Consider the following 19994-nt stretch of genomic DNA (forward strand, 5'->3'; position numbering starts at 1 on the left):
ATTATTTTCGTATCGGGGGAGTCGCGGCTGATCTACCTCATGGATGGATAGATAAATGTTTGGATTTCTGCGATTATTTTTTGACAGCGGTTGCTGAATATCAAAAACTTATTACACAAAATCCTATTTTTTTAGAACGAGTTGAGGGAGTAGGCATTATTTCTGGAGAAGAGGTAATAAATTGGGGGTTATCAGGACCAATGCTGCGAGCTTCCGGAATACCATGGGATCTTCGTAAAGTTGATCATTATGAGTGTTATGACGAATTTGATTGGGAAGTTCAGTGGCAAAAAGAAGGAGATTCATTAGCTCGTTATTTAGTCAGACTTGGTGAGATGACGGAATCCATAAAAATTATTCAACAAGCTTTGGAAGGAATTCCAGGGGGACCTTATGAAAATTTAGAAATACGATCTTTTGATCGAGGACAGTCTCCGGAATGGAATGACTTTGACTATCGATTCATTAGTAAAAAACCTTCGCCAACTTTTGAATTGGCGAAACAAGAACTTTATGTGAGAGTCGAAGCCCCAAAAGGGGAATTGGGCATTTTTTTGATAGGGGATCAGGGTGGTTTTCCTTGGAGATGGAAAATTCGCCCGCCGGGTTTTATCAATTTGCAAATTCTTCCTCAGTTAGTTAAAAGAATGAAATTGGCTGATATTATGACAATACTAGGTAGCATAGATATCATTATGGGAGAAGTTGATCGTTAAAATGATAATTGATACATCACAAGTCCAAGATATCAATTCTTTTTCGAGATTGGAATTCTTAAAAGAAGTCTATGGAATTCTATGGGTGCTTGTCCCTATTTTGACTACTGTATTGGGAATCACAATCGGCGTACTAGTAATTGTATGGTTAGAAAGAGAAATATCCGCCGGGATACAACAACGTATTGGACCTGAATATGCTGGTCCTTTGGGAGTTCTTCAAGCTTTAGCAGATGGCACAAAACTACTTTTTAAAGAAAATCTGCTTCCATCTAGAGGTGATACGCGTTTATTCAGTATCGGACCATCCATAGCAGTCATATCAATTTTACTAAGCTATTCAGTAATTCCTTTTGGTTATCGCCTTGTTTTAGCAGATCTGCAGATCGGTGTTTTTTTATGGATTGCCATTTCAAGTGTTGCTCCCATCGGCCTTCTTATGTCAGGATATGGATCCAATAATAAATATTCCTTTTTAGGTGGTCTACGAGCTGCTGCTCAATCAATTAGTTATGAAATACCATTAACTCTATGTGTATTATCAATATCTCTACGTGTGATTCGTTGAGACATAAACTTCTCCCCCCTTTTTTTTTGAGAAAAGGGGTGATGAATAGATATCTTCATTTTTATATTCATTATTCGGATTAATGAACTAAATCAGATAGTTATATGAGTGAAAGAAAACAGCTTAGATAAATAAAAATTAGCAGTCAAAATATTGAGTCTCATTTNTCCGTTCTCTTCTTCCCTGACCGATGTGGGATCTCACAATCCACCCCCCTTCGGGGTTCAACGCCCTCGCTGACACTCATTCTCTTCTCCAATCGATATGGGACCCCCTATTCCACCCCCCTTCGGGACCCAGTGTCCTTGCTGGCACACCGTCTCATGTCCACCCCCTTTGGGACTCAACCTCCTCGCTAGCACATCGCTCGATGTCTGACTTTGATACCATTTGTAACGACCCAAGCCCACCACTAGCGGATCTTGTTCTCTTTGGGCTTCCCCTCAAGGTTTTTAAAACGTGTCTGCTAGGGAGAGGTTTCCACACCCTTATAAAGAATGTTTCGTTCTCCTCCCCAACCGATGTGAGATCTCACAGAATACATATGCATAATTTATTTGATTGCAAGAAAGAAACGAACAAGTTGAGGCATTGTTTTTTTCAACTTGAGGGACCCGTGAGTCAACCAGATGAACCCACAGAGGCTGATTAGTTTGTTGGCAAAGGAGATTAACAAAAGAACAAAAACAAGCCCCAAGATAGCAAGCAACTAAAGCAGTCGAAGTTCATAGCTTAAGCAAGTAAACTAAAAATGAAACTTAAATACTTTTTTACTCGTAAACATACTACATGTTGCCAAGAACATGCCCACCATCCATGAATTTGGTGCTTCATTTGATTAGAGGCTCAAGGATTCACAATTTGTCTTCAAATTTTTCCTTTTCTACAAATTTGTGCAAGCAAATGGTATGGTAGGCCAATATGTTTTGCATAATAAACAAGGCAAACCATGTGAGAAATTGCCAACTTCTTCACCTGATGTTTTCTATCCCTCTTTACTTTCCTACTTATCCATGATCCAATCCTTGACAAAATTTCTATATATAGACACACACACACACACACACACACACATACAACACTCATTCAAAGCCAAGCACATAAACAAGTACCATAACAAGTCCTTTGAAATCCATTTCAAAAGGCAATTCAAACCAGAGTCTCTACTTCCTTGTTCTAAAATCATACAGAGATGGGAGTCCACTTGACAGGAATAGCAAATGCAAAGCAAAAGCTGCAGAGAACTTTCACGGCAAAACAGGGGATTGGATCGACAGTGACGAATGTTCCTAAAGGGCATTTTGCAGTGTACGTAGGCGAAATGCAGAAGAAGAGATTTGTGATTCCGATATCGTACCTGAATCATCCATTGTTCAAGGATTTGCTGAACCTTGCGGAAGAGGAATTTGGATTCGATCATCCAATGGGCGGCCTCACCATTCCTTGTACCGAAGATTACTTCATCACCTTAACTTCTGCCCTAAATTGTTCGTAGATTTGCAATCCCCTTCTTCTTCATCCCAAATCCGACACTTCTCTGGTTCGATTTTTATTAACATGAGAGATTCAATCAAAGCCGCTCCCTCTGTTAATCTGTTAATTTTGTTTGTTCTTCCTAATCAATCATTATTATTAATATTATTATTACCATTTCGAGTTCCAACTCTTAATTTCACCTTTTTTTTTTAATTTAAATGAAAGCGTTAATTTTTCAAATTATGCTAATTAAATCACGTTAAAATTTTAAATTATCGCTAATTATATATATTTTTTTTTAAACCTATCCATCCAAAATATTTATCATCACGCACTAAAATTAAAATTTAGGTATAAAATCCAATACCCGACAAAATTTGGACAAACCTAGAATGGGTCGTAACCCGAAACCCGAAACCCGAGGTAATAAAAAAGATTTGAGCCAAAGCCAAAATCAAACCTCTTCGACCTCGACACGAGGTCGAAGCCAACCATATGATCGCCCTCTCAAAAGGGCATCCACCCACCAGTCCTCTAAAAAACAACTTAATTATTAATTTAAAATTTTCAATATCAATAACCATATTTTAAATATTTAAATAGCTTTTTTTAAAAAAAATGTTATAATTTATTACAAATTATTTATAAGTAGAGATTTTTTAAAAATAAATTTAGAAAATAAATTTAAAAACAAAAGAGAAGGATTGCTCCAAAATGTTTGCAAAATGGCACTATATTAATGTATTTTGGAATTATTAATGAAAATGAAATGATAGTGATAGAAAATAATTATTATTTAATATTAGTTAAGAAAAAGTTTCATATAATTAAATAATATATTTTTCATATTAAAATTTAGGTTATGATATTTTTTTTTTTACAGGAATTCTCATTTTTATAAAATATATTTTAAAATTATACAAAAATTTTAGAAACAACAAATTCAAGTTTTTTTTTTTTTTTTTTTTGTTAATTATATTTATTTACAACTTTGTCCCTTAATTTATAGAAAAAATTATAGAAATTTAAAACTTTTTTTTTTTTAATTATTGAAGATTATATTATAATCTAAAACTTTAAATTCTTAAAAAATTATGATAGTAAAATATTATATTATATTTGTTGTTAAATTCAACTCGTTTATATCTGTTTGAGATAAGACCGACCCTCTTTTAGCTCAATAAGATAGCTTACAACCGTTAAAACAAAAATGTGATCCATATAAAAATGAAGCGTATAAAAAAATGTTATCTTATTGGTTCAAATCTTATGAGATAAGAAAAATGCGGATATGCTTTAATCGAGCAAAAAAGTGCAAAACCTTTTTGTAAACACGTCAATGATTAGAGATCACTATCATTTCGTGGGACACATTTTAATAAATTATCAATTTTTATCGACATTTATATAAATATATATATTATTTATTTATTTATTTATTTTTGTGATTGGAATGGTTTGATTTTTTTTATATAATCATTTAATTTTTAGTTACATATATTTTAAAATTTTAATATAATTTATTTTCTTGAGTTAAACTTAACCTATACAAATTTATTATTAATTTTAAAATATATATTTTTTATTTTATATATATATATATATATATATATATATATATATATATATATATATATATATATATATATTTTAATTCTTTAGAATATTTTTAACTATTTTTCAAAATATATACGGAAATTGAGGGGTAAATTTTAATTAAACTTTTGATAATAAATAAATAACATTTTTCTTTCGTTAAAAACAAAAATTTGAATAAAATACTCGAACCATCCCAATAAACCTAATTCAAAAAATTTATATTTAAATTAGGTTGAATTCATTATTAATATATATATATATATATATATATATANAACTTTAAATTCTTAAAAAATTATGATAGTAAAATATTATATTATATTTGTTGTTAAATTCAACTCGTTTATATCTGTTTGAGATAAGACCGACCCTCTTTTAGCTCAATAAGATAGCTTACAACCGTTAAAACAAAAATGTGATCCATATAAAAATGAAGCGTATAAAAAAATGTTATCTTATTGGTTCAAATCTTATGAGATAAGAAAAATGCGGATATGCTTTAATCGAGCAAAAAAGTGCAAAACCTTTTTGTAAACACGTCAATGATTAGAGATCACTATCATTTCGTGGGACACATTTTAATAAATTATCAATTTTTATCGACATTTATATAAATATATATATTATTTATTTATTTATTTATTTTTGTGATTGGAATGGTTTGATTTTTTTTATATAATCATTTAATTTTTAGTTACATATATTTTAAAATTTTAATATAATTTATTTTCTTGAGTTAAACTTAACCTATACAAATTTATTATTAATTTTAAAATATATATTTTTTATTTTATATATATATATATATATATATATATATATATATATATATATATATATATATATATATATTTTAATTCTTTAGAATATTTTTAACTATTTTTCAAAATATATACGGAAATTGAGGGGTAAATTTTAATTAAACTTTTGATAATAAATAAATAACATTTTTCTTTCGTTAAAAACAAAAATTTGAATAAAATACTCGAACCATCCCAATAAACCTAATTCAAAAAATTTATATTTAAATTAGGTTGAATTCATTATTAATATATATATATATATATATATATATATTTGTATTGAAAATAATTGGGTTGGACCGAAAAAACGTCTCAACCCGATCTAACCTGACCCAATTCACGAGCACTCTGGCTAGAAGATCACTCACCATAAACTCCGATTCAACTCAATCCAACTCAACTCACGAACACTCTTACTAGAAGACCATTCAACGTAGACGTACAATGTATTTAATTTTAGGGTTTCTGTGATTGAGCTACGGAAAGAATTGAGTGGTATACTAGAACGGCCGAGTGTGACGGAGGACGGTTGGAGCTTTTAATGGAAGGGGCCGTCAAAGGCTGTCGCCTGACGAGCAGTTGAGTACGGGGAAGTTCATATACAGAGAATTTGGCTCAAGACAAAATACAAGGAGAAGAAGACGATGGCTCGTGGGGCTGCACCAATACCTCAAAAGGTTCCGTGCAAGTTGCAGCAGAGCCATTATTGGGAGAGCCTTTGGCCTTCAATTTGCTGTCTTTTTTCAACACTACAACCTGTTTATGTACCATACTTTTCTACCCTTTGCCACCTAAGCGTCCTATGTGGATCCCGACGTTGAAATTTTGTGAACGGTAAGTACGTAAGGACAATATCTTTACACGTACGAGAATCTTTGATTAGTACGATGAGAAAGTAAAAGTCACTTGGGATTTGCTAAAATGGGTAAATATTATTAGAATTAGACTACTTGTATTCTGATTCGTTAGTAAAAATCACATCCAACACGTTATTGATCGAGTTCGTTAGGTTGATATGTGGTCACAATTTATCCAACACGATCATTGAGCTATCGTTAGATTGTGCGGCAAGGTGAGCCACTGAAAGGAGGAGGAGACGAAAGACGGTATTCCAAATCTATGTCGTTATTGACCAATTATCGTGTTTTTCTAATTAGGAGAGGAGAACATAGAAAAGGAGAGATAATACGTGCAAACTCAATATATATTCTCAACCCGATATTCAAATCTTCATTAACCCTAATCTTTTCTCCCTCCTTCTCTCACATGAGTTTCATGCGACGTTTTCCACCCAACACACGTCCCTCCAACGATGATGTTAATATCAACAACCCATGAGACCCGCTATGTCCCACCTCTGACGAGGCTAGATGATGACTCACACGGGTGCTCTGTGTCACAATTGCACTTTTGTGGTAGCGGGCAGCAATTATGCGACATTTGTTCTAACCCAGCGAACAAGTCAACCGTGAGAAATTCGAACTTCGTGGACAATATCAGCATATGCTCTAGCCTCGAGTCACGTTTGAGAGAAATGTCTTAGAAAACATGAGCGAATAAGTACATTGAAACCAATTTGAAAGAAAACAATATTACAAGCTAAAAACGATTAGGCAACAACGACTTTAATAGCATATAACCTGGGGAGGAAGAACAGACAACTAGTCATATCCTCTATAGTATATTTTGGGGTCTTTTAGCCGTGGCCGGTGTAGACATGAATTTGGTGAACGGTCATACACCTCATATTGACACAACCTAAAATATTTAAAACCTATCTAAGATGGAAGCAGATAAAAAGAGTTTGGAATGGGCATGCAGTCATGGACAACACGTCCTGAACAAGAATGATCAGGACATCGTTCCACGCAATCCACGACATGCAGACCTCCAATGGCGTTGTACGACGACTTGCCGCGGTTGAAACACGAGAAGAAGGTAGACGGTGGACGGTGGACGGTGGACGGTGGGGCTGTACTACCGACAAAATCGCCAACGTTCCGTGCAGGTTGCGATAGAAGCATTGCATTATTAGCCATGAATTTTGGTGTCATTTCTTCTGCAACTTCCGATCCGTCTTCTTTCTTCTTCAATCACATTCTATTTCTCTGTAGCTGATGAACACACCATGTACGACTCTTTTGTACCCCTACCCCATCTCCCCTCCAATTATTTTTCTGCCACCCAACCTAATACGGATCCCGACTTCAAAATTTTGTCGTTTACGTGATATATGAGTAAACGACGATATTATCTTAGTTAGTATACATGCATAGAGCGAAGAAAGGAGGAAATGAGTAACTTACCTTGTAGATCGTCTTCCGCGTCAAAGATGCACCTTTTTATTCGGTGGTTCAATCATAAGAACTCCATGTTACACGTGTTTTACTTCAATTCTATGTTGGGTGACCTTCTAAATTTTTTTTTGTGATGCATGTGAATGAAGATAAAACATTCTAGAATGACTTGTGTTGATCTGTAGAGATAGTCTTTATTCGTAAGAAGCAAGAAGTAGATAATGTGAGCATGTCATGTCGGGGCCATCAAGTGTCAAATCCTGATCGTGACATGGGTCGTTACAGAACATACATCCTGGAAGGACTCGTGTTGGTCTGTGGAGATAGTCTTCACTTGTAAGAAACGAGAAGTAGATAATGTGAGCATGTCATAAGAGAATGTCTGGGCCATCAAGTGTCAAACCCTGATCCGAATCATGACATGGGTAATTACAAAACGCACATGCTGGAAAGACTCGTGTTGGTTTGTGGAGATAATCTTCACTCATAAAAAGCGAGAAGTAGATAATGTGAGCATGTCATGTCGGGGCCATCAAGTGTCAAATCTTGATCCGAATCGTGAAATGGGTCGTTACAGAGCATGCATCCTGGAAGGACTCGTGTAGGTCTATGGAGATAGTTTTCACTCTTAAGAAGCGAGAAGTAGATAATGTGATGTCGTAAGAGAATGTCGAGACTATCAAGTGACAAATCCTAACCTAAATCGTGACATAGGTTGTGACATAATATTTGGATGGAAGCTAAGGAAACACAAGACAACTACATAGCTGTGAGTGGCAGAAGTAGTACTAGAAAGGCCGTGTCTGGCGGAGGATTGTCGAAGTTTTTAATGTAAGGGACCGTCGCTGGGTGTGGCAGAGCCATTATTGGGCACTGAGTCTTGGTTCTCACAGCTCTCTGTAGCAGATGCTCACTAATCACATTCATTACACCATCATACATTTCTAGGTCTAGTTCGAAAAAGTTAGAGACCCTCGGTCAACCTCGTATAAATAGAAGAACTTCCGTTGACACGTAGATAGTTTGGTTCGTTACAAAAGATCATATCTGTGAGATCCCACCTCGGTTGGGGAGGAGAACGAAACACCATTTATAATAGCGTGGAAATCTCTCCCGAACAGACGCGTTTTAAAAACTTTCAGGAAAGTCCAGAGAGGACAATACTTGTCAGCGGTGGGCTTAAGCCATTACAATATTTCTATTAATACAAGGCATTTTGGATGAAACAACTATTCGTGTAAAATGGGTAGCTTTCGAATTTTTAGCATAGTAATCAAAGGAAAGATTTTTACTCATTTATCTCGGACAAATTCTGAGTATTAGAATAGGTACTGACTGATCGAAGATATTAATGATAAGATCGAGATTCTCACTACTCATTTTGAGATCTTTTATAAAAAAATGACGTGGATAACGAGTGAAGCTATAATTTCCGAGTAGGTTAAATCTTTTATAAAAAACGATTCATACGTAGAGCGCGTTTCGAGTAGGTCAAATCAATCACTACTCGTTCTTTATCTTTCCAAAACAAGACGACCCTATTCAACTTAAGAAGATGGGCCAATGATATTTGTAATAAAACCGATTCATACTATAGATAAAAACGTGTATCGAAATGTGTTATCTTGTGCAAAGTTCAAACGCTCGGTCGTGCATGGCGAGATTGTCGGGGCTTTAATGGAAAGGGACCGTCGCAGGCTGTCGCCTTAGGAGCATTCGAGTAATGGGAAGTTGATATACAAAGAATGAAGAAGGTTTGTGGTTGTGGTTGGTTAGGGTTAGGGTTAGGGTTAGGGTTAGGGTTACAAAAGTACAGACAAAATTTCTCCCATTATTGCTCCTCCTTTCTCACATTCTTTTTCTCTGTATCAAATGAAGATGAATCGCTTTCATTCAATCACACAACCTGTTTTTGTACCATATTTTTGTACACTCTTCAATTATCTTTGCCACCTTAGCTCACGCGGATCGAGCGAAGAAGAAAGGAAAAGACTGTTATACCCTCGTAAAATTGTCTTCGATGCTAGAGGAAAGTTAAAATGGTGTGTTCGGTGTAGTAGATTTAGAAACTCGAGATTGATTCAAAAGGTTGTTAAAATTATCAAAACGATATTCACTGTTGTGGAACTTTTAAATCAAATTCTCTCTTGTTATGGTAGAAGTTCGTCCTTTCTAGGGTTCGTCTCGATGTTTAAGACCAAACTTCATCCAAGCTTTAACTAGTTAGGGCTTTGAAGAGAGTCAGAAACTCAAACTCGTCTTTCTAAGAGTTCGTCACGACATTTGGACTAAAGTTTGTCCAAACTTTAAGCCATTACTAGTTTGGAGAATTAGAAACTAAAAGTTTTTCCTTGTAAGAGTTCGTGAGATCCCACCTCGGGGAATGAAGCATTCCTTATAAGGTGTGGATACCTCTCCCTAGTAGACACGTTTTAAAACCGTGAGGCTGACGGCGATACATAACAGGTCAAAACGGACAATATATTCTAGTGGTGGGTTTGGACTATTATAGAGTTCGTGAGATCCCACATCAGGGAACGAAGCATTCCTTATAAGGTGTGGATACCTCTCCCTAGTAGACATGTTTTAAAACCGTGAGGCTGACGACGATACATAACAGGCCAAAACGGACAATATTTTTTAGTGGTGGGTTTGGACTGTTATAGAGTTCGTGAGATCCCATATCAGGGAACGAAGCATTCCTTATAAGGTGTGGATACCTCTCCCTAGTAGACACGTTTTAAAACCGTGAGGCTGATGACGATACATAACAGGCCAAAACAGACAATATCTACTAGTGGTGGGTTTGGACTCTTATAGAGTTCGTCTCGTGCCTTTTAGACCTCTAGAGAGCTACAAACCCTAAAGTTCGTTATTTCTAGAACTTGGTTCGAAGTTGTAGGGTTAGATCATTGGCTATCCTCTCCACTTGAGCTCCTTTAGGAATTGGGAAAGAGATGTTGATCCATAAGGTCAAGTTGGGATGTAAAGTCAAATCTACTAAGGTCCTTCTCCTATTACCCTAGATGCTTTCTCAAAAGTGGTGGACAAGAATGGAGTCCCTATTACCATCTCTTTATAATCTAAAGTCTAAAGGGATTAAACTGTAACGTGCAAGTTGTATAGCGTGCAAGGAGAAAGAACCGATAGAGTCCCTATTACACGGTATGATACGTATTGTGTGCCAGTGCACTTCGTGTCAAATGAGTGTGAAGTATCATTCGTTCGAATTCGATTATTCAAGTGGAAGATAGCTAAGCTTATTGTGCAAGAGAATCTTTCTTAAAAATAATGCTTTTGATACTTATATGGTCGTGTATGGTTCGAGTGTCACTTTATATTGTGTAATAGTCCAAGCCCACCATTAGCAAATATTGTTCGCTTTAGCCCGTGACGTATTGTCGTCAGCCTCACAGTTTTAGAACGTGTCTATTAGGGAGAGGTTTTCACACCCTTGTAAGGAATGCTTCATTTCCCTCTCAACCGATGTGAGATCTCACAATCCACCCCTTAGGAGCCCAACGTCTTCGCTGGCATACTGCCTAGTGTCTGGCTTTGATACTAGTTGAAATAGCCTTAGCCTACCGCCAGTAGATATTGTCTGCTTTAGCTTGTTACGTATCGCAATTAGTCGCACGGTTTTAAAACACTACTAGGGAGAGGTTTCCACATCCTTGTAAGGAATGGTTCGTTCCCCTTTCCAACTGATGTGAGATCTCATAATCTACTCCCTTGAGGGCCAGCGTCCTCATTGGCTCACCGCCCGATGTCTGGCTCTGATACCATTTGTGTCTAAGCCCCATTACTAACAAATATTGTCTGTTTCAGCCCGTTACATTTCGCCATTATCCTCACAGTTTTAAAACACATTTACTAGGGAGAGATTTCTACACCCTTAAGAAATGTTTCGTTTTACTCTCCAACCAATGTGAGATCTCAGCATCCACCCCCCTTGAAACCCCATCGTCTACACTAGCACACCACCTAGTGTCCGGCTCTAATATCATTTGTAACCGCTCAAGCCAACCACTCTTGTAAGGAATTTTCGTTCTCCTCTCTAACCAATGTGAGATCTCACATATTATCCCTTTAGTGCATAAAAACGTAGAATTTAAAAGACGTTAGATAATTAGGTTACTAAATTTTTAATTTTGTGTCCAGTAGGTCATTGACTAGTTCGACATATTTGTAAAATTTTATGAACTTTATAAAAATTTGATATAAAATTTAACTATAAAAAAGAAAGATTAAAAGAATCATGGGATAATGTAAAAGAGAATTACAAAATAATGTGAATGTCTTCTTTTTCATCCCTCCTAGCCCTAGCGAGGCCAAAGGCGATGAACTTTAATGGAAAAACTAGGTGACCATCACAGCGGTTTCCAAGCTCACGTGGGTCCATTCTCCTCCTAGTTGTGGCTTTGGATAATACCACTGTATGGTAAAAACCACAATCCAAAACCCCCCAATGAATTTCATATAAATTCAACACCATTTCGAGCTCAAAAACTCATCCAAATTCCAATATTACTTCCAAATTTCTCCTTTGAGACATTTCCTCGAACACTTAGCGTAATGGGTATTCGTCTACCGGAGATCATTCTTCACGCCAAGCAAATTACTCACCGGCAAATTGGATTTGAAGTGATGAAGCACCGACCGGCGTCGTCGGATGTTCCGAAAGGCCATTTCGTGGTATATGTTGGGGAGGACGAAGAAGAAAGGAAGCGATTCGTGGTGCCATTGTCGTACTTGAAGAATCCTCTGTTTCAAGAACTGTTGAGTAAGGCTGCTGAAGAGTTTGGATTCGAACATCAGTTTGGTGGGATTACGATTCCTTGCGCGCAGGATCATTTTCTCGGTTTAACTTCTCGATTGAACACACCCATAAGCTGAAACTGATCAGAAATGAGAACCCATTTGCCTCCAAAATGGTAGAACACTGTAAATTAATCGATGATATTCTTATATTTGCGTTTTTTATAAATGGGTTTCTCCAACTGTAGGGGAAATCATTGATGTATTCTTTTTACTATTGATTCAAAGTAAGTTTTGAAAATCCTCTTCCGTTTAATTCAATGTCTGAATCAAATGATAATTTATGAACCGTCGCCATGTTATCGGTCTCTTTTTGTTCATCTTCAAACGCCATGTTTGCATCTCACACCGTTTGACGTTTAGAAAACTGATCAGAGTAGAAATTTTGGTTTCGATAATATAAACCATCTGCTGTTCTTCACGGGCTGTGAAGTTTTGATTCTCTGTTGCAAATTAGAAAGCTGTTTGAGTGATTCTCTGATGATGGGTTCTTTTATATCAAGAACTCTTCTGTATGTAAACACTCAGTTCTTTGGTTGTTCTTTCTTTCTGCTTTTCTTCCCCTGTTTTTTTCTCCTGATGAAGGCTTGAATTTCTGTTTGAATCTGATAGAATGGCTTTTGGGTATGTTTATCCTGCTTATGAATGCTACAAGATTGTGGAGAGGAGCCCATTAGAGATACTCCAGCTTTTGTTTTGGTGCCATTTTTGGTCTGTAATGGATGCCCTGTTCTAGCATCTTGCTGTTTAATTTGATTCAACTAATAGCAGTGTTCAATGCTTTCTTTTCAATGTTTTGTAGGATCATAGTTGCTTTGCTTACAGTGTTGGAGAAAGTGGGAGACCCTTTGATTTCATGGTATGCAAATGTCACTCATTATCTGAACTATATAACCGAATAGAAGTGTTTATAGGCTTAATTTTCAAAAACGGTAGGGTTGGTTATCAAACACGGCATAAGTTTTCAACTTCCGATTTGTTTTCGATGTTTGAGAGAGTCAGAAATTTGGGTTTCGGGGGCTCCTCTAACTTTAGGAGGCTTTGTCCACCCGAACCGAACAACAAAGTTTTTAAGTTATTAAGTTTTCGACTCGGGGCTTGAACTGCCGAGTATAAGGGTACCCATGGAGAAATTCTTATGTAGTTTCATTAGGGTTATCAGATAGAGCATAAGTTTTGAACTTTTGTTTTGCTTTCGATGTTTGAGAGAGTGAGAAACTTGGGTTTCGGGGTCTCCTCTAGCTTTGGGAGGCTGTCCACCCGAACCGAACAACAAGGTTTTTAAGTTATTAAGTTTTCAACTCGAGGCTTGAACTGAAGAACGTGTTCTAAACCCGAGCATAAGGTACCCTAGGGGAGATTCTTATGTAGTTTCATCATGGTTATCAGACACATGATAAGTTTTGAACTTTTGGAGGCTTTGTCCACCCGAGCCGAATGACAAGGTTTTAAGTTATTAAGTTTTCAATTCGGGGCTTGAACTGAAGAACATGTTCTAAACCCGAGCCTAAGGGTACCCTTAGAATTTCCCTAAGTTTTCAACTTTTGTTTTGCTTTCAATATTTGAGAGAGTGAAAAACTTGGGTTTCGGGCCTCTCTAACTTTGGGAGGAACCGAACAACAAGGTTTTTATGTTATTAAGTTCTCAACTCGAACATGTTCTAAACCCGAGCATAAGGGTACCCTTGGGGAAATTCTTATGTAGCTTCATCATGGTAACTGGGCTTTCTAAATCTTTGTTGTGAAGGTTGCCGCTGTACAATGAAGCAAAGCTGGCATTCTTCATATATCTTTGGCATCCTAAAACAAAAGTAAGCATTCAACATCTTAAAGAAGCCTCTTTATTCATTCCATCAGATGATATCTAACTGAGGTTTGTTTTCAGGGAGCAGCAAGTATGTTCGAGTTCGTTCTTCGACCATTCATAGCGAAACACGAAGCGAAAATCGATCATTACCTGGTCGAACTAAGTCTCAAGACAGCCGATATCGCAACCTTGTTTGCAACCTTGTTTTGGCATAAAACAACAAGTTGCAGCGAAACGACGTTACTCGACTTGCTGCATAATGTTTCGTCTCTGCCTACGTCACAGACTCGTCGTAATCAGGTACTCAAAGCTTCTCCAAAACTCTTGGAAATGGAAAGAACTTGTCCTTGAAATATGTTTGTTCTGGCAGAATCTCAAGGATGAAACTGAATTAGCAGCAAAGGCAACAGAACCTGTATCAACTATGGAAACTAGAGTTGCAGATGATTCAAAGAAGAAGGTAAGTTTTGATGAACTATCATCGAAACCGAAACGTCGAAAACGGCGATTTCCGAGCTTGTTTTGTGCTAAGTGAGTCTGAGACTGCTCTTAGACTGCTCTTCCGAAAGAGCAGTCGGATGTGTTTGTTCTATTTCAATGATCATATGCTTTGCAACAGTTAAATTATACGAGTTAGATTGAATTGATCATATTGTTCGAGTTTTATTTTTTCTCTTAATCATCCATGAACTCGATGGGATCGAAAAGTATTTACAACCCGAACCCGATCCCAATTTGAATTTGCATTCTAGAACCCATTCTCATAGGGAGAGGGACTAGAGAGTAGAGACCATGAAGCATGTGAGGAGGTGATTAGATGAGGTAGTCCACCAGGGATGAAGACATCATAGATAATATGAAGTTGGCAGCTTTTTTTAGATTTATGTGGTTGTGAAAAAGTGGTGAAAGCCGAGTAACGATACATAGGCTCAATAGACCAACACGAGCAAACATGTCTCTTGCGACTCGGTTACGTTTAGTCTTTGCTTCTAAAGTATTCTCATAGACCAGCACAGAGTAAAACACGCTTACCTATGAAGTTCCTATGATTGAGCCACCGGAAAGGAAGGTACACTATGTTGGCATAGGTAGTGACTTTCAATTATTTTAAATCTTTCTTAGCTATCCTATCTTCAAAATCACTCTCATTCGTATGTGGTCTCGGTTCATTCATGTATTCTTCCTATACTTGAGTACAACCGTAAACTAAACAAATAAGTACGACAACGAGTAACTCATCTAAAGAAGCCCTTATGTACACTTTTATATCAAAATCTTGAATTTGAAATTTAAAATAAAAAATTATAGAAAAAAAAATACTAATATAAAAAAAATTAAAAATATTATTTTCGTTAATTTTGAATGAAAACGGTTAATAATTTGTGTCCACAGTGTTATATAAAATAAAAAATAAAAAATAAACTTCAAAAACCTATGAATATATTTATAAAAAGAAATTTAAAAATATCCTTACTATATTTTTCAAAAATAATATTAAAAAATTTAGAAATAATGTATGAAGTGTCGATAGATAATTTTCGTATGATATATATATATATATATATTTGAAGGGTATTTAATGAAATTTTTTTTAAACACTATTAATTATTTTTAAAATAATTTCTTATTTATTATTTTTTTTTTTTTAAGGTTAAAAGAATTATTAAAAGAATATTTCTATTAATTTAACCAATTTTAAATATTTATGGGCTTTGACACGTGATTGGTCATGCGTAAGAGAAGTAGTCGGAGCGGGTCGGTCCAAAGACAAAACCGACAACCGTGAAAAAAAATTGAAAAAAATGAAAAGGGCTTTAATGGTCGGGTGTCGGGTCCAACCCGCTTACCGCCCCACGTGTCTCGACCACATAATTATTAGTGGCCAAAAATCCCTTCTCTGTGTTGTTCTTTTCTTCGATTTTGCCTAGCTTCAATAGGGGCAAAATAGTAATTCTGCATATATTTATCAATATCTAGAATATTCAAAATTGGGATCAAAATATGTGAGTATAATTATATATTTGGCAATTATAATTTAGACAAAATTAAATTTTATTTTCTATAAATTTAAATTTTAAAATTTCATAAATAATAAAAATTCATAGAACTAAAATTTTAATTTAACCCAATTAAAAATATATATTTATGATATCTCAAAATAAGGCGCCAAAGACGCTCGTCTTTGTAATGCTCGCTCACACTACGTCTAGGTCACAGATAGAGGTGTCCACAGGACGGGGCTAGGACGAAGAAGACTAACGTCCTTATCCTTACAAAATTCTCCATTTATTTGTACGAGAATCAGGTACAAGAATCAGAGTGGAGATTTCGTACGAAAAATTTATATATATATATATTGAAAATATATTTATATTAAGCGGGGAGGACGCGAATACGAAATATACTCGAGAGTATAATAAATTTTGAGACTTTTTTTTTATATATATAATTTTTATTGGATAATGTAATATTTGAGAACTGAGATAAGAGATATTTGAACATAAATTTCAATTAAATCCACAAATTGGAAATCGGTTTAAAATGGATAGAAATTGAGACACACGTTCATCATCTCCGGTGCTGTTAGCAAATCCAGAGAGGAGGAGAAGGAGAAACAGGAAGAAATTGGTAGCAAGTTGTTCATAATCTGATAATCAACGAAGCATAATCAACCAAGTTGATCGCCATTGCCAACAATCTCTCTCTCTCTCTCTCTCTCTCGCTCTCTGTTTTTCACAAGATTCTCGGCAAAAAGCTTGTGGAGTTCACAAGATTTGAGGACTCAAAAGTAGAAAAATTAAATGGATTCTGCTTCTTCACCACCATCTTCATCATCTTCCCCACTGAAACGACCTACTGGACAGGTTCTGGACGGTTCAGAAATTATGGAGTTGGTTGGCAACAACCACGTCTTCTCCTCTTTCGTCCACCATAAGTTTCACGAGCTCGACACGGACAAAGACGGCAAACTTTCCCTCCAAGAACTTCACCCTACCATCGCCGACATTGGTGCCGCTCTTGGCCTTCCTCCTCCCGCCACTTCCTCTGGTTCCGACGGCATTTACTCTGAGGTTGCTTGCTTCCTCCCTTTCTCTCTGTTTTTTTTTTTTTAGGTTTTCACTCGATTCCGTATCGTCTTGTTTAGTCTTGTTTACTGTATTTTGTGCTGAAATACTTGGATTCCTTCTTGAAATTCTGAATTCAAATTGGGGAAAAGGACAAGAACTGTCCGTTTGTGTAGTGATTAATCTAATTTCAATGATTGATCTAATCTGAATTTGGTTTTTCATTCTACCTAAACTCTTGAGAAAGTGATGTCGGTGATCTCATGATCATTTTGTCCACTACTGAATTGAGACCACCATTATTAAATTGGAGAACAGACAAGGAGATTGATACAAGATTTTAGCGGGTTTTCTCTGTTTCAATGATTCATGTTTATGTCCAAAAGTGCACTTGCAACGGTTGGTGTTGTATATGGTCATGAATCAATATCATTTCATGTACGTTCCAGAATCGATAACATTTAAGATTATTCAGGATTATATACGCTCTCTCTTTAGCCTTATGTCTCTTATCCTTAGGAGGTCTTCCTCTATTAAGGTTTTTTTCGAAAAACTTCATTTGTCGAAAAACTTCATTTGTTCTAGTGTGGATGACACTCTTTAGCCCTGTGTCTCTTATCCTTAATAGGTATTCCTCCGCTGGGTTTTTTCGAAAAACTTCATTTGTTCTGGTGGACAATCATGCCTATATTTCTTGAATTCAATAGTACTCCTTACGTTTCTATCTACTATTATCTCAAAATAATCAGGACTAAACCAAGAAATAACCCGTGTAAAATCATAGAAGATCTCCTCAATTTCATTTTACTCCAAAAGCTTTGGACCGCCCAAATATTATAATCTGGTGATGCATGATTATTGCTTCTTTATATTTTCTTTTAGTGCCTGCCCTTCACAAAGATTACTTTTAACTTGATGATTGTGATGATGATCTAAGCTTTTAGTGGGTATTGATGACCTTACTTTCTCTTCTTGGTTTATAGTTTTCCATTTACAGATAGCTTTGTGAAGCATCCAACCTCTGGTCCAACATGGCCGGTGGGTTCATTACAACATTCTGGTTTCTTTTTGAGTTCCTTTTTTGACTTTTTCTTTCATTCTTGTTTCTTTTATCTTCATTTACAAGGTGGAATCTATGACGAGTGCTTTGAAAATCATACCCATTTTCTCATTAACACTGTTAGAATTGTCAACATCTTGCATCATTGATAATAAAGCAAGTTTCCTTCTCCAATAATGAACCAAAAGAAGTGGATGATCTATCTATAAATAGTTAACGTTTTGTTTGATCAAACTGTTCTTGTTTTCTTCTTGTATTTTGTTGCCAAAATGTATTGCACATATTCTGAGTTTCCTTCCTTGAGTGCTGAATGTCAAGTATGTGTTCTTTAGTGCAGCAATCAGTTTCCGTTGTTGTTAGATCGTTGAACTCTGATAATTTCTGCTCTGGTTGGGGTTTTTCTGGGTGGTATGTAGGTAATCAATGAGTTTACTCATGGATCAAGAGAAAAGGTAAGCAAGACTGAGTTTAAAAAAGTTCTCTCTGATATTCTGCTAGGCATGGCTGCCGGGTTGAAGCGAGATCCTATCGTTATACTTCGGATCGATGGAGAAGACCTCCTTGAATTCATTAATAGCCCTGCTTACGAGGCCGAGATGGTTGCCATTTTTTCAAAAATCGAGCAATCCGAAGAAACTCTTCATGATAACATTGTTAAAGCTTTTCAAAATCTTACTGTGGAACAAGGGATGCCTCCTCCTTCAGACTCCTGGGTAATTATTTGAATAGAACCAATAGAACTCTGTTGTTTTTGTTCTTAGCTGTCCTGTGACTGATAGCATCAAAAAGCTTAATGTTTCCGGTAGTTCTATGATTGAGTTTGTTCCATCTTCTCGTTAGGTTATGAGCGATATCGTCGAACCAGCTCTCGAATCGTGTGCTCTAGGTGAGAATTGGGGCAAGCCTGTCTCACAAGAGACCTTCCTGTTGGAGTTCAAGAGAGCTGCTGAGCATGTGGCTCAACGCCTTAAAGAACAGCCTGTTATTGTTGCTCACAGTGAAAACACCTTTGATGGGAGTAGCATCAGGAGATTGTTATCCAACAAATTTGAACTGGACAAGGTAATATCCGCTACTTGGCTTGATTAAGATTGTTCTTGCATCACGTTCATAACTTCATATGTCATTGTTTGATCTGGATGCAGTCGCTTAATACGGCACTTCAGAGTGTCCCTAAAGATAAGACTGGGAAATTGCCAAAGGAACATCTGCAGTTGGCGCTCGATTTGGTTGCTCCGCTAGCCGGTTTACCGCCTCTGGGCGCCCTCGACGAGGTTACGAAACAATCAACAAATATCACTGACATTAACAAGCTGATAATTCTTAACATGTCTCATTCTTTACATGGTATAGAGCTTCTTATTCTTAACATGTCTAGTCTGTATAATCTAATCTGTGCAGATGGACAAGCTGGTTGTTGATGCATTCAAGATGGTAGCTGCGGACGACGGGAAGGCGGTTAAGGAAGACGAGTTCAAGAAACTATTGACCGAGATTCTGGGGGCAGTGATGCTGCAGTTGGAAAGCAATCCAATCTTAGTGTCTTCAAATTCTGTTGTGCATGAGCCTCTAGCCTGTTCTTCTACACTTTTGACACCATCATCTTAGTAATCCATTATAAGGTAAAGGAAAATGACATAGAACTTGTATAAGTTATCCTAATATGGGGAGCTAAGGCATGAATTGGCTCCTTCTACAGGCTATAAAATGATGCTCCCTCGAGTGAATGTATGTATCAGATTTGTTGTATTATGTTATAAACCATACTTTGTGTGTATCAGAGCA

At 36.3% G+C, this 19994-nt stretch overlaps 4 protein-coding genes across 10 annotated transcripts; all 4 read left to right on the forward strand.

The window, feature by feature from the left end:
* The first annotated feature begins 2137 nt into the window (after nucleotides 1-2137).
* On the forward strand, nucleotides 2138-2863 carry LOC111792541 (auxin-induced protein 15A-like). Its single transcript, XM_023674058.1, has one exon. It carries the CDS (start codon nucleotides 2477-2479, stop codon nucleotides 2777-2779), a length of 303 nt encoding a protein of 100 aa, XP_023529826.1. The 5' UTR covers nucleotides 2138-2476; the 3' UTR covers nucleotides 2780-2863.
* Nucleotides 2864-11946: 9083 nt separating this feature from the next.
* On the forward strand, nucleotides 11947-12479 carry LOC111792538 (auxin-responsive protein SAUR21-like). Its single transcript, XM_023674055.1, has one exon. It carries the CDS (start codon nucleotides 12035-12037, stop codon nucleotides 12353-12355), a length of 321 nt encoding a protein of 106 aa, XP_023529823.1. The 5' UTR covers nucleotides 11947-12034; the 3' UTR covers nucleotides 12356-12479.
* LOC111792509 (putative HVA22-like protein g) lies at nucleotides 12353-14730 on the forward strand. 2 transcript variants are annotated; one of them, XM_023674024.1, is made up of 5 exons: nucleotides 12353-12393; nucleotides 13080-13136; nucleotides 14025-14088; nucleotides 14163-14384; nucleotides 14455-14730. In XM_023674024.1, the coding sequence occupies exons 1-5, from the start codon at nucleotides 12368-12370 to the stop codon at nucleotides 14617-14619; spliced, it is 534 nt and encodes a 177-aa protein (XP_023529792.1). In that variant the 5' UTR covers nucleotides 12353-12367; the 3' UTR covers nucleotides 14620-14730. The 2 variants fall into 2 exon arrangements, with proteins under 2 accessions (XP_023529792.1, XP_023529791.1); XM_023674023.1 differs by lacking the exon at nucleotides 12353-12393 and adding an exon at nucleotides 12599-12988.
* A 1881-nt stretch (nucleotides 14731-16611) lies between these two features.
* Nucleotides 16612-19994, forward strand: LOC111792466. Of its 6 annotated transcripts, none has more exons than XM_023673967.1 (6): nucleotides 17069-17155; nucleotides 18133-18187; nucleotides 18708-18922; nucleotides 19050-19271; nucleotides 19355-19483; nucleotides 19611-19994. In XM_023673967.1, the coding sequence occupies exons 2-6, from the start codon at nucleotides 18181-18183 to the stop codon at nucleotides 19815-19817; spliced, it is 780 nt and encodes a 259-aa protein (XP_023529735.1). In that variant the 5' UTR covers nucleotides 17069-17155; nucleotides 18133-18180; the 3' UTR covers nucleotides 19818-19994. The 6 variants fall into 6 exon arrangements, with proteins under 6 accessions (XP_023529732.1, XP_023529737.1, XP_023529735.1 ...); XM_023673968.1 differs by having other exon boundaries at nucleotides 17075-17155; nucleotides 18626-18922; XM_023673964.1 differs by lacking the exon at nucleotides 18133-18187 and having other exon boundaries at nucleotides 16612-17155; nucleotides 18626-18922.

This window comes from Cucurbita pepo, chromosome LG04 (genome assembly GCF_002806865.2).
Source record: "Cucurbita pepo subsp. pepo cultivar mu-cu-16 chromosome LG04, ASM280686v2, whole genome shotgun sequence".
Taxonomy (NCBI): domain Eukaryota; kingdom Viridiplantae; phylum Streptophyta; class Magnoliopsida; order Cucurbitales; family Cucurbitaceae; genus Cucurbita; species Cucurbita pepo.

Coding starts and splice junctions, on each gene's coding strand:
- LOC111792541 (XM_023674058.1), top strand. CDS start 2,477: ATGGGAGTCCACTTGACAGGAATAGCAAATGCAAAGCAAAAGCTGCAG.
- LOC111792538 (XM_023674055.1), top strand. CDS start 12,035: ATGGGTATTCGTCTACCGGAGATCATTCTTCACGCCAAGCAAATTACT.
- LOC111792509 (XM_023674023.1), top strand. CDS start 12,891: ATGGCTTTTGGGTATGTTTATCCTGCTTATGAATGCTACAAGATTGTG. Junction 13,137..14,024: donor GGAGACCCTTTGATTTCATG/GTATGCAAATGT, acceptor TTTGTTGTGAAG/GTTGCCGCTGTACAATGAAG. Junction 14,089..14,162: donor TTTGGCATCCTAAAACAAAA/GTAAGCATTCAA, acceptor GTTTGTTTTCAG/GGAGCAGCAAGTATGTTCGA.
- LOC111792466 (XM_023673964.1), top strand. CDS start 16,886: ATGGATTCTGCTTCTTCACCACCATCTTCATCATCTTCCCCACTGAAA. Junction 19,272..19,354: donor ACAAATTTGAACTGGACAAG/GTAATATCCGCT, acceptor ATCTGGATGCAG/TCGCTTAATACGGCACTTCA. Junction 19,484..19,610: donor CTCTGGGCGCCCTCGACGAG/GTTACGAAACAA, acceptor TAATCTGTGCAG/ATGGACAAGCTGGTTGTTGA.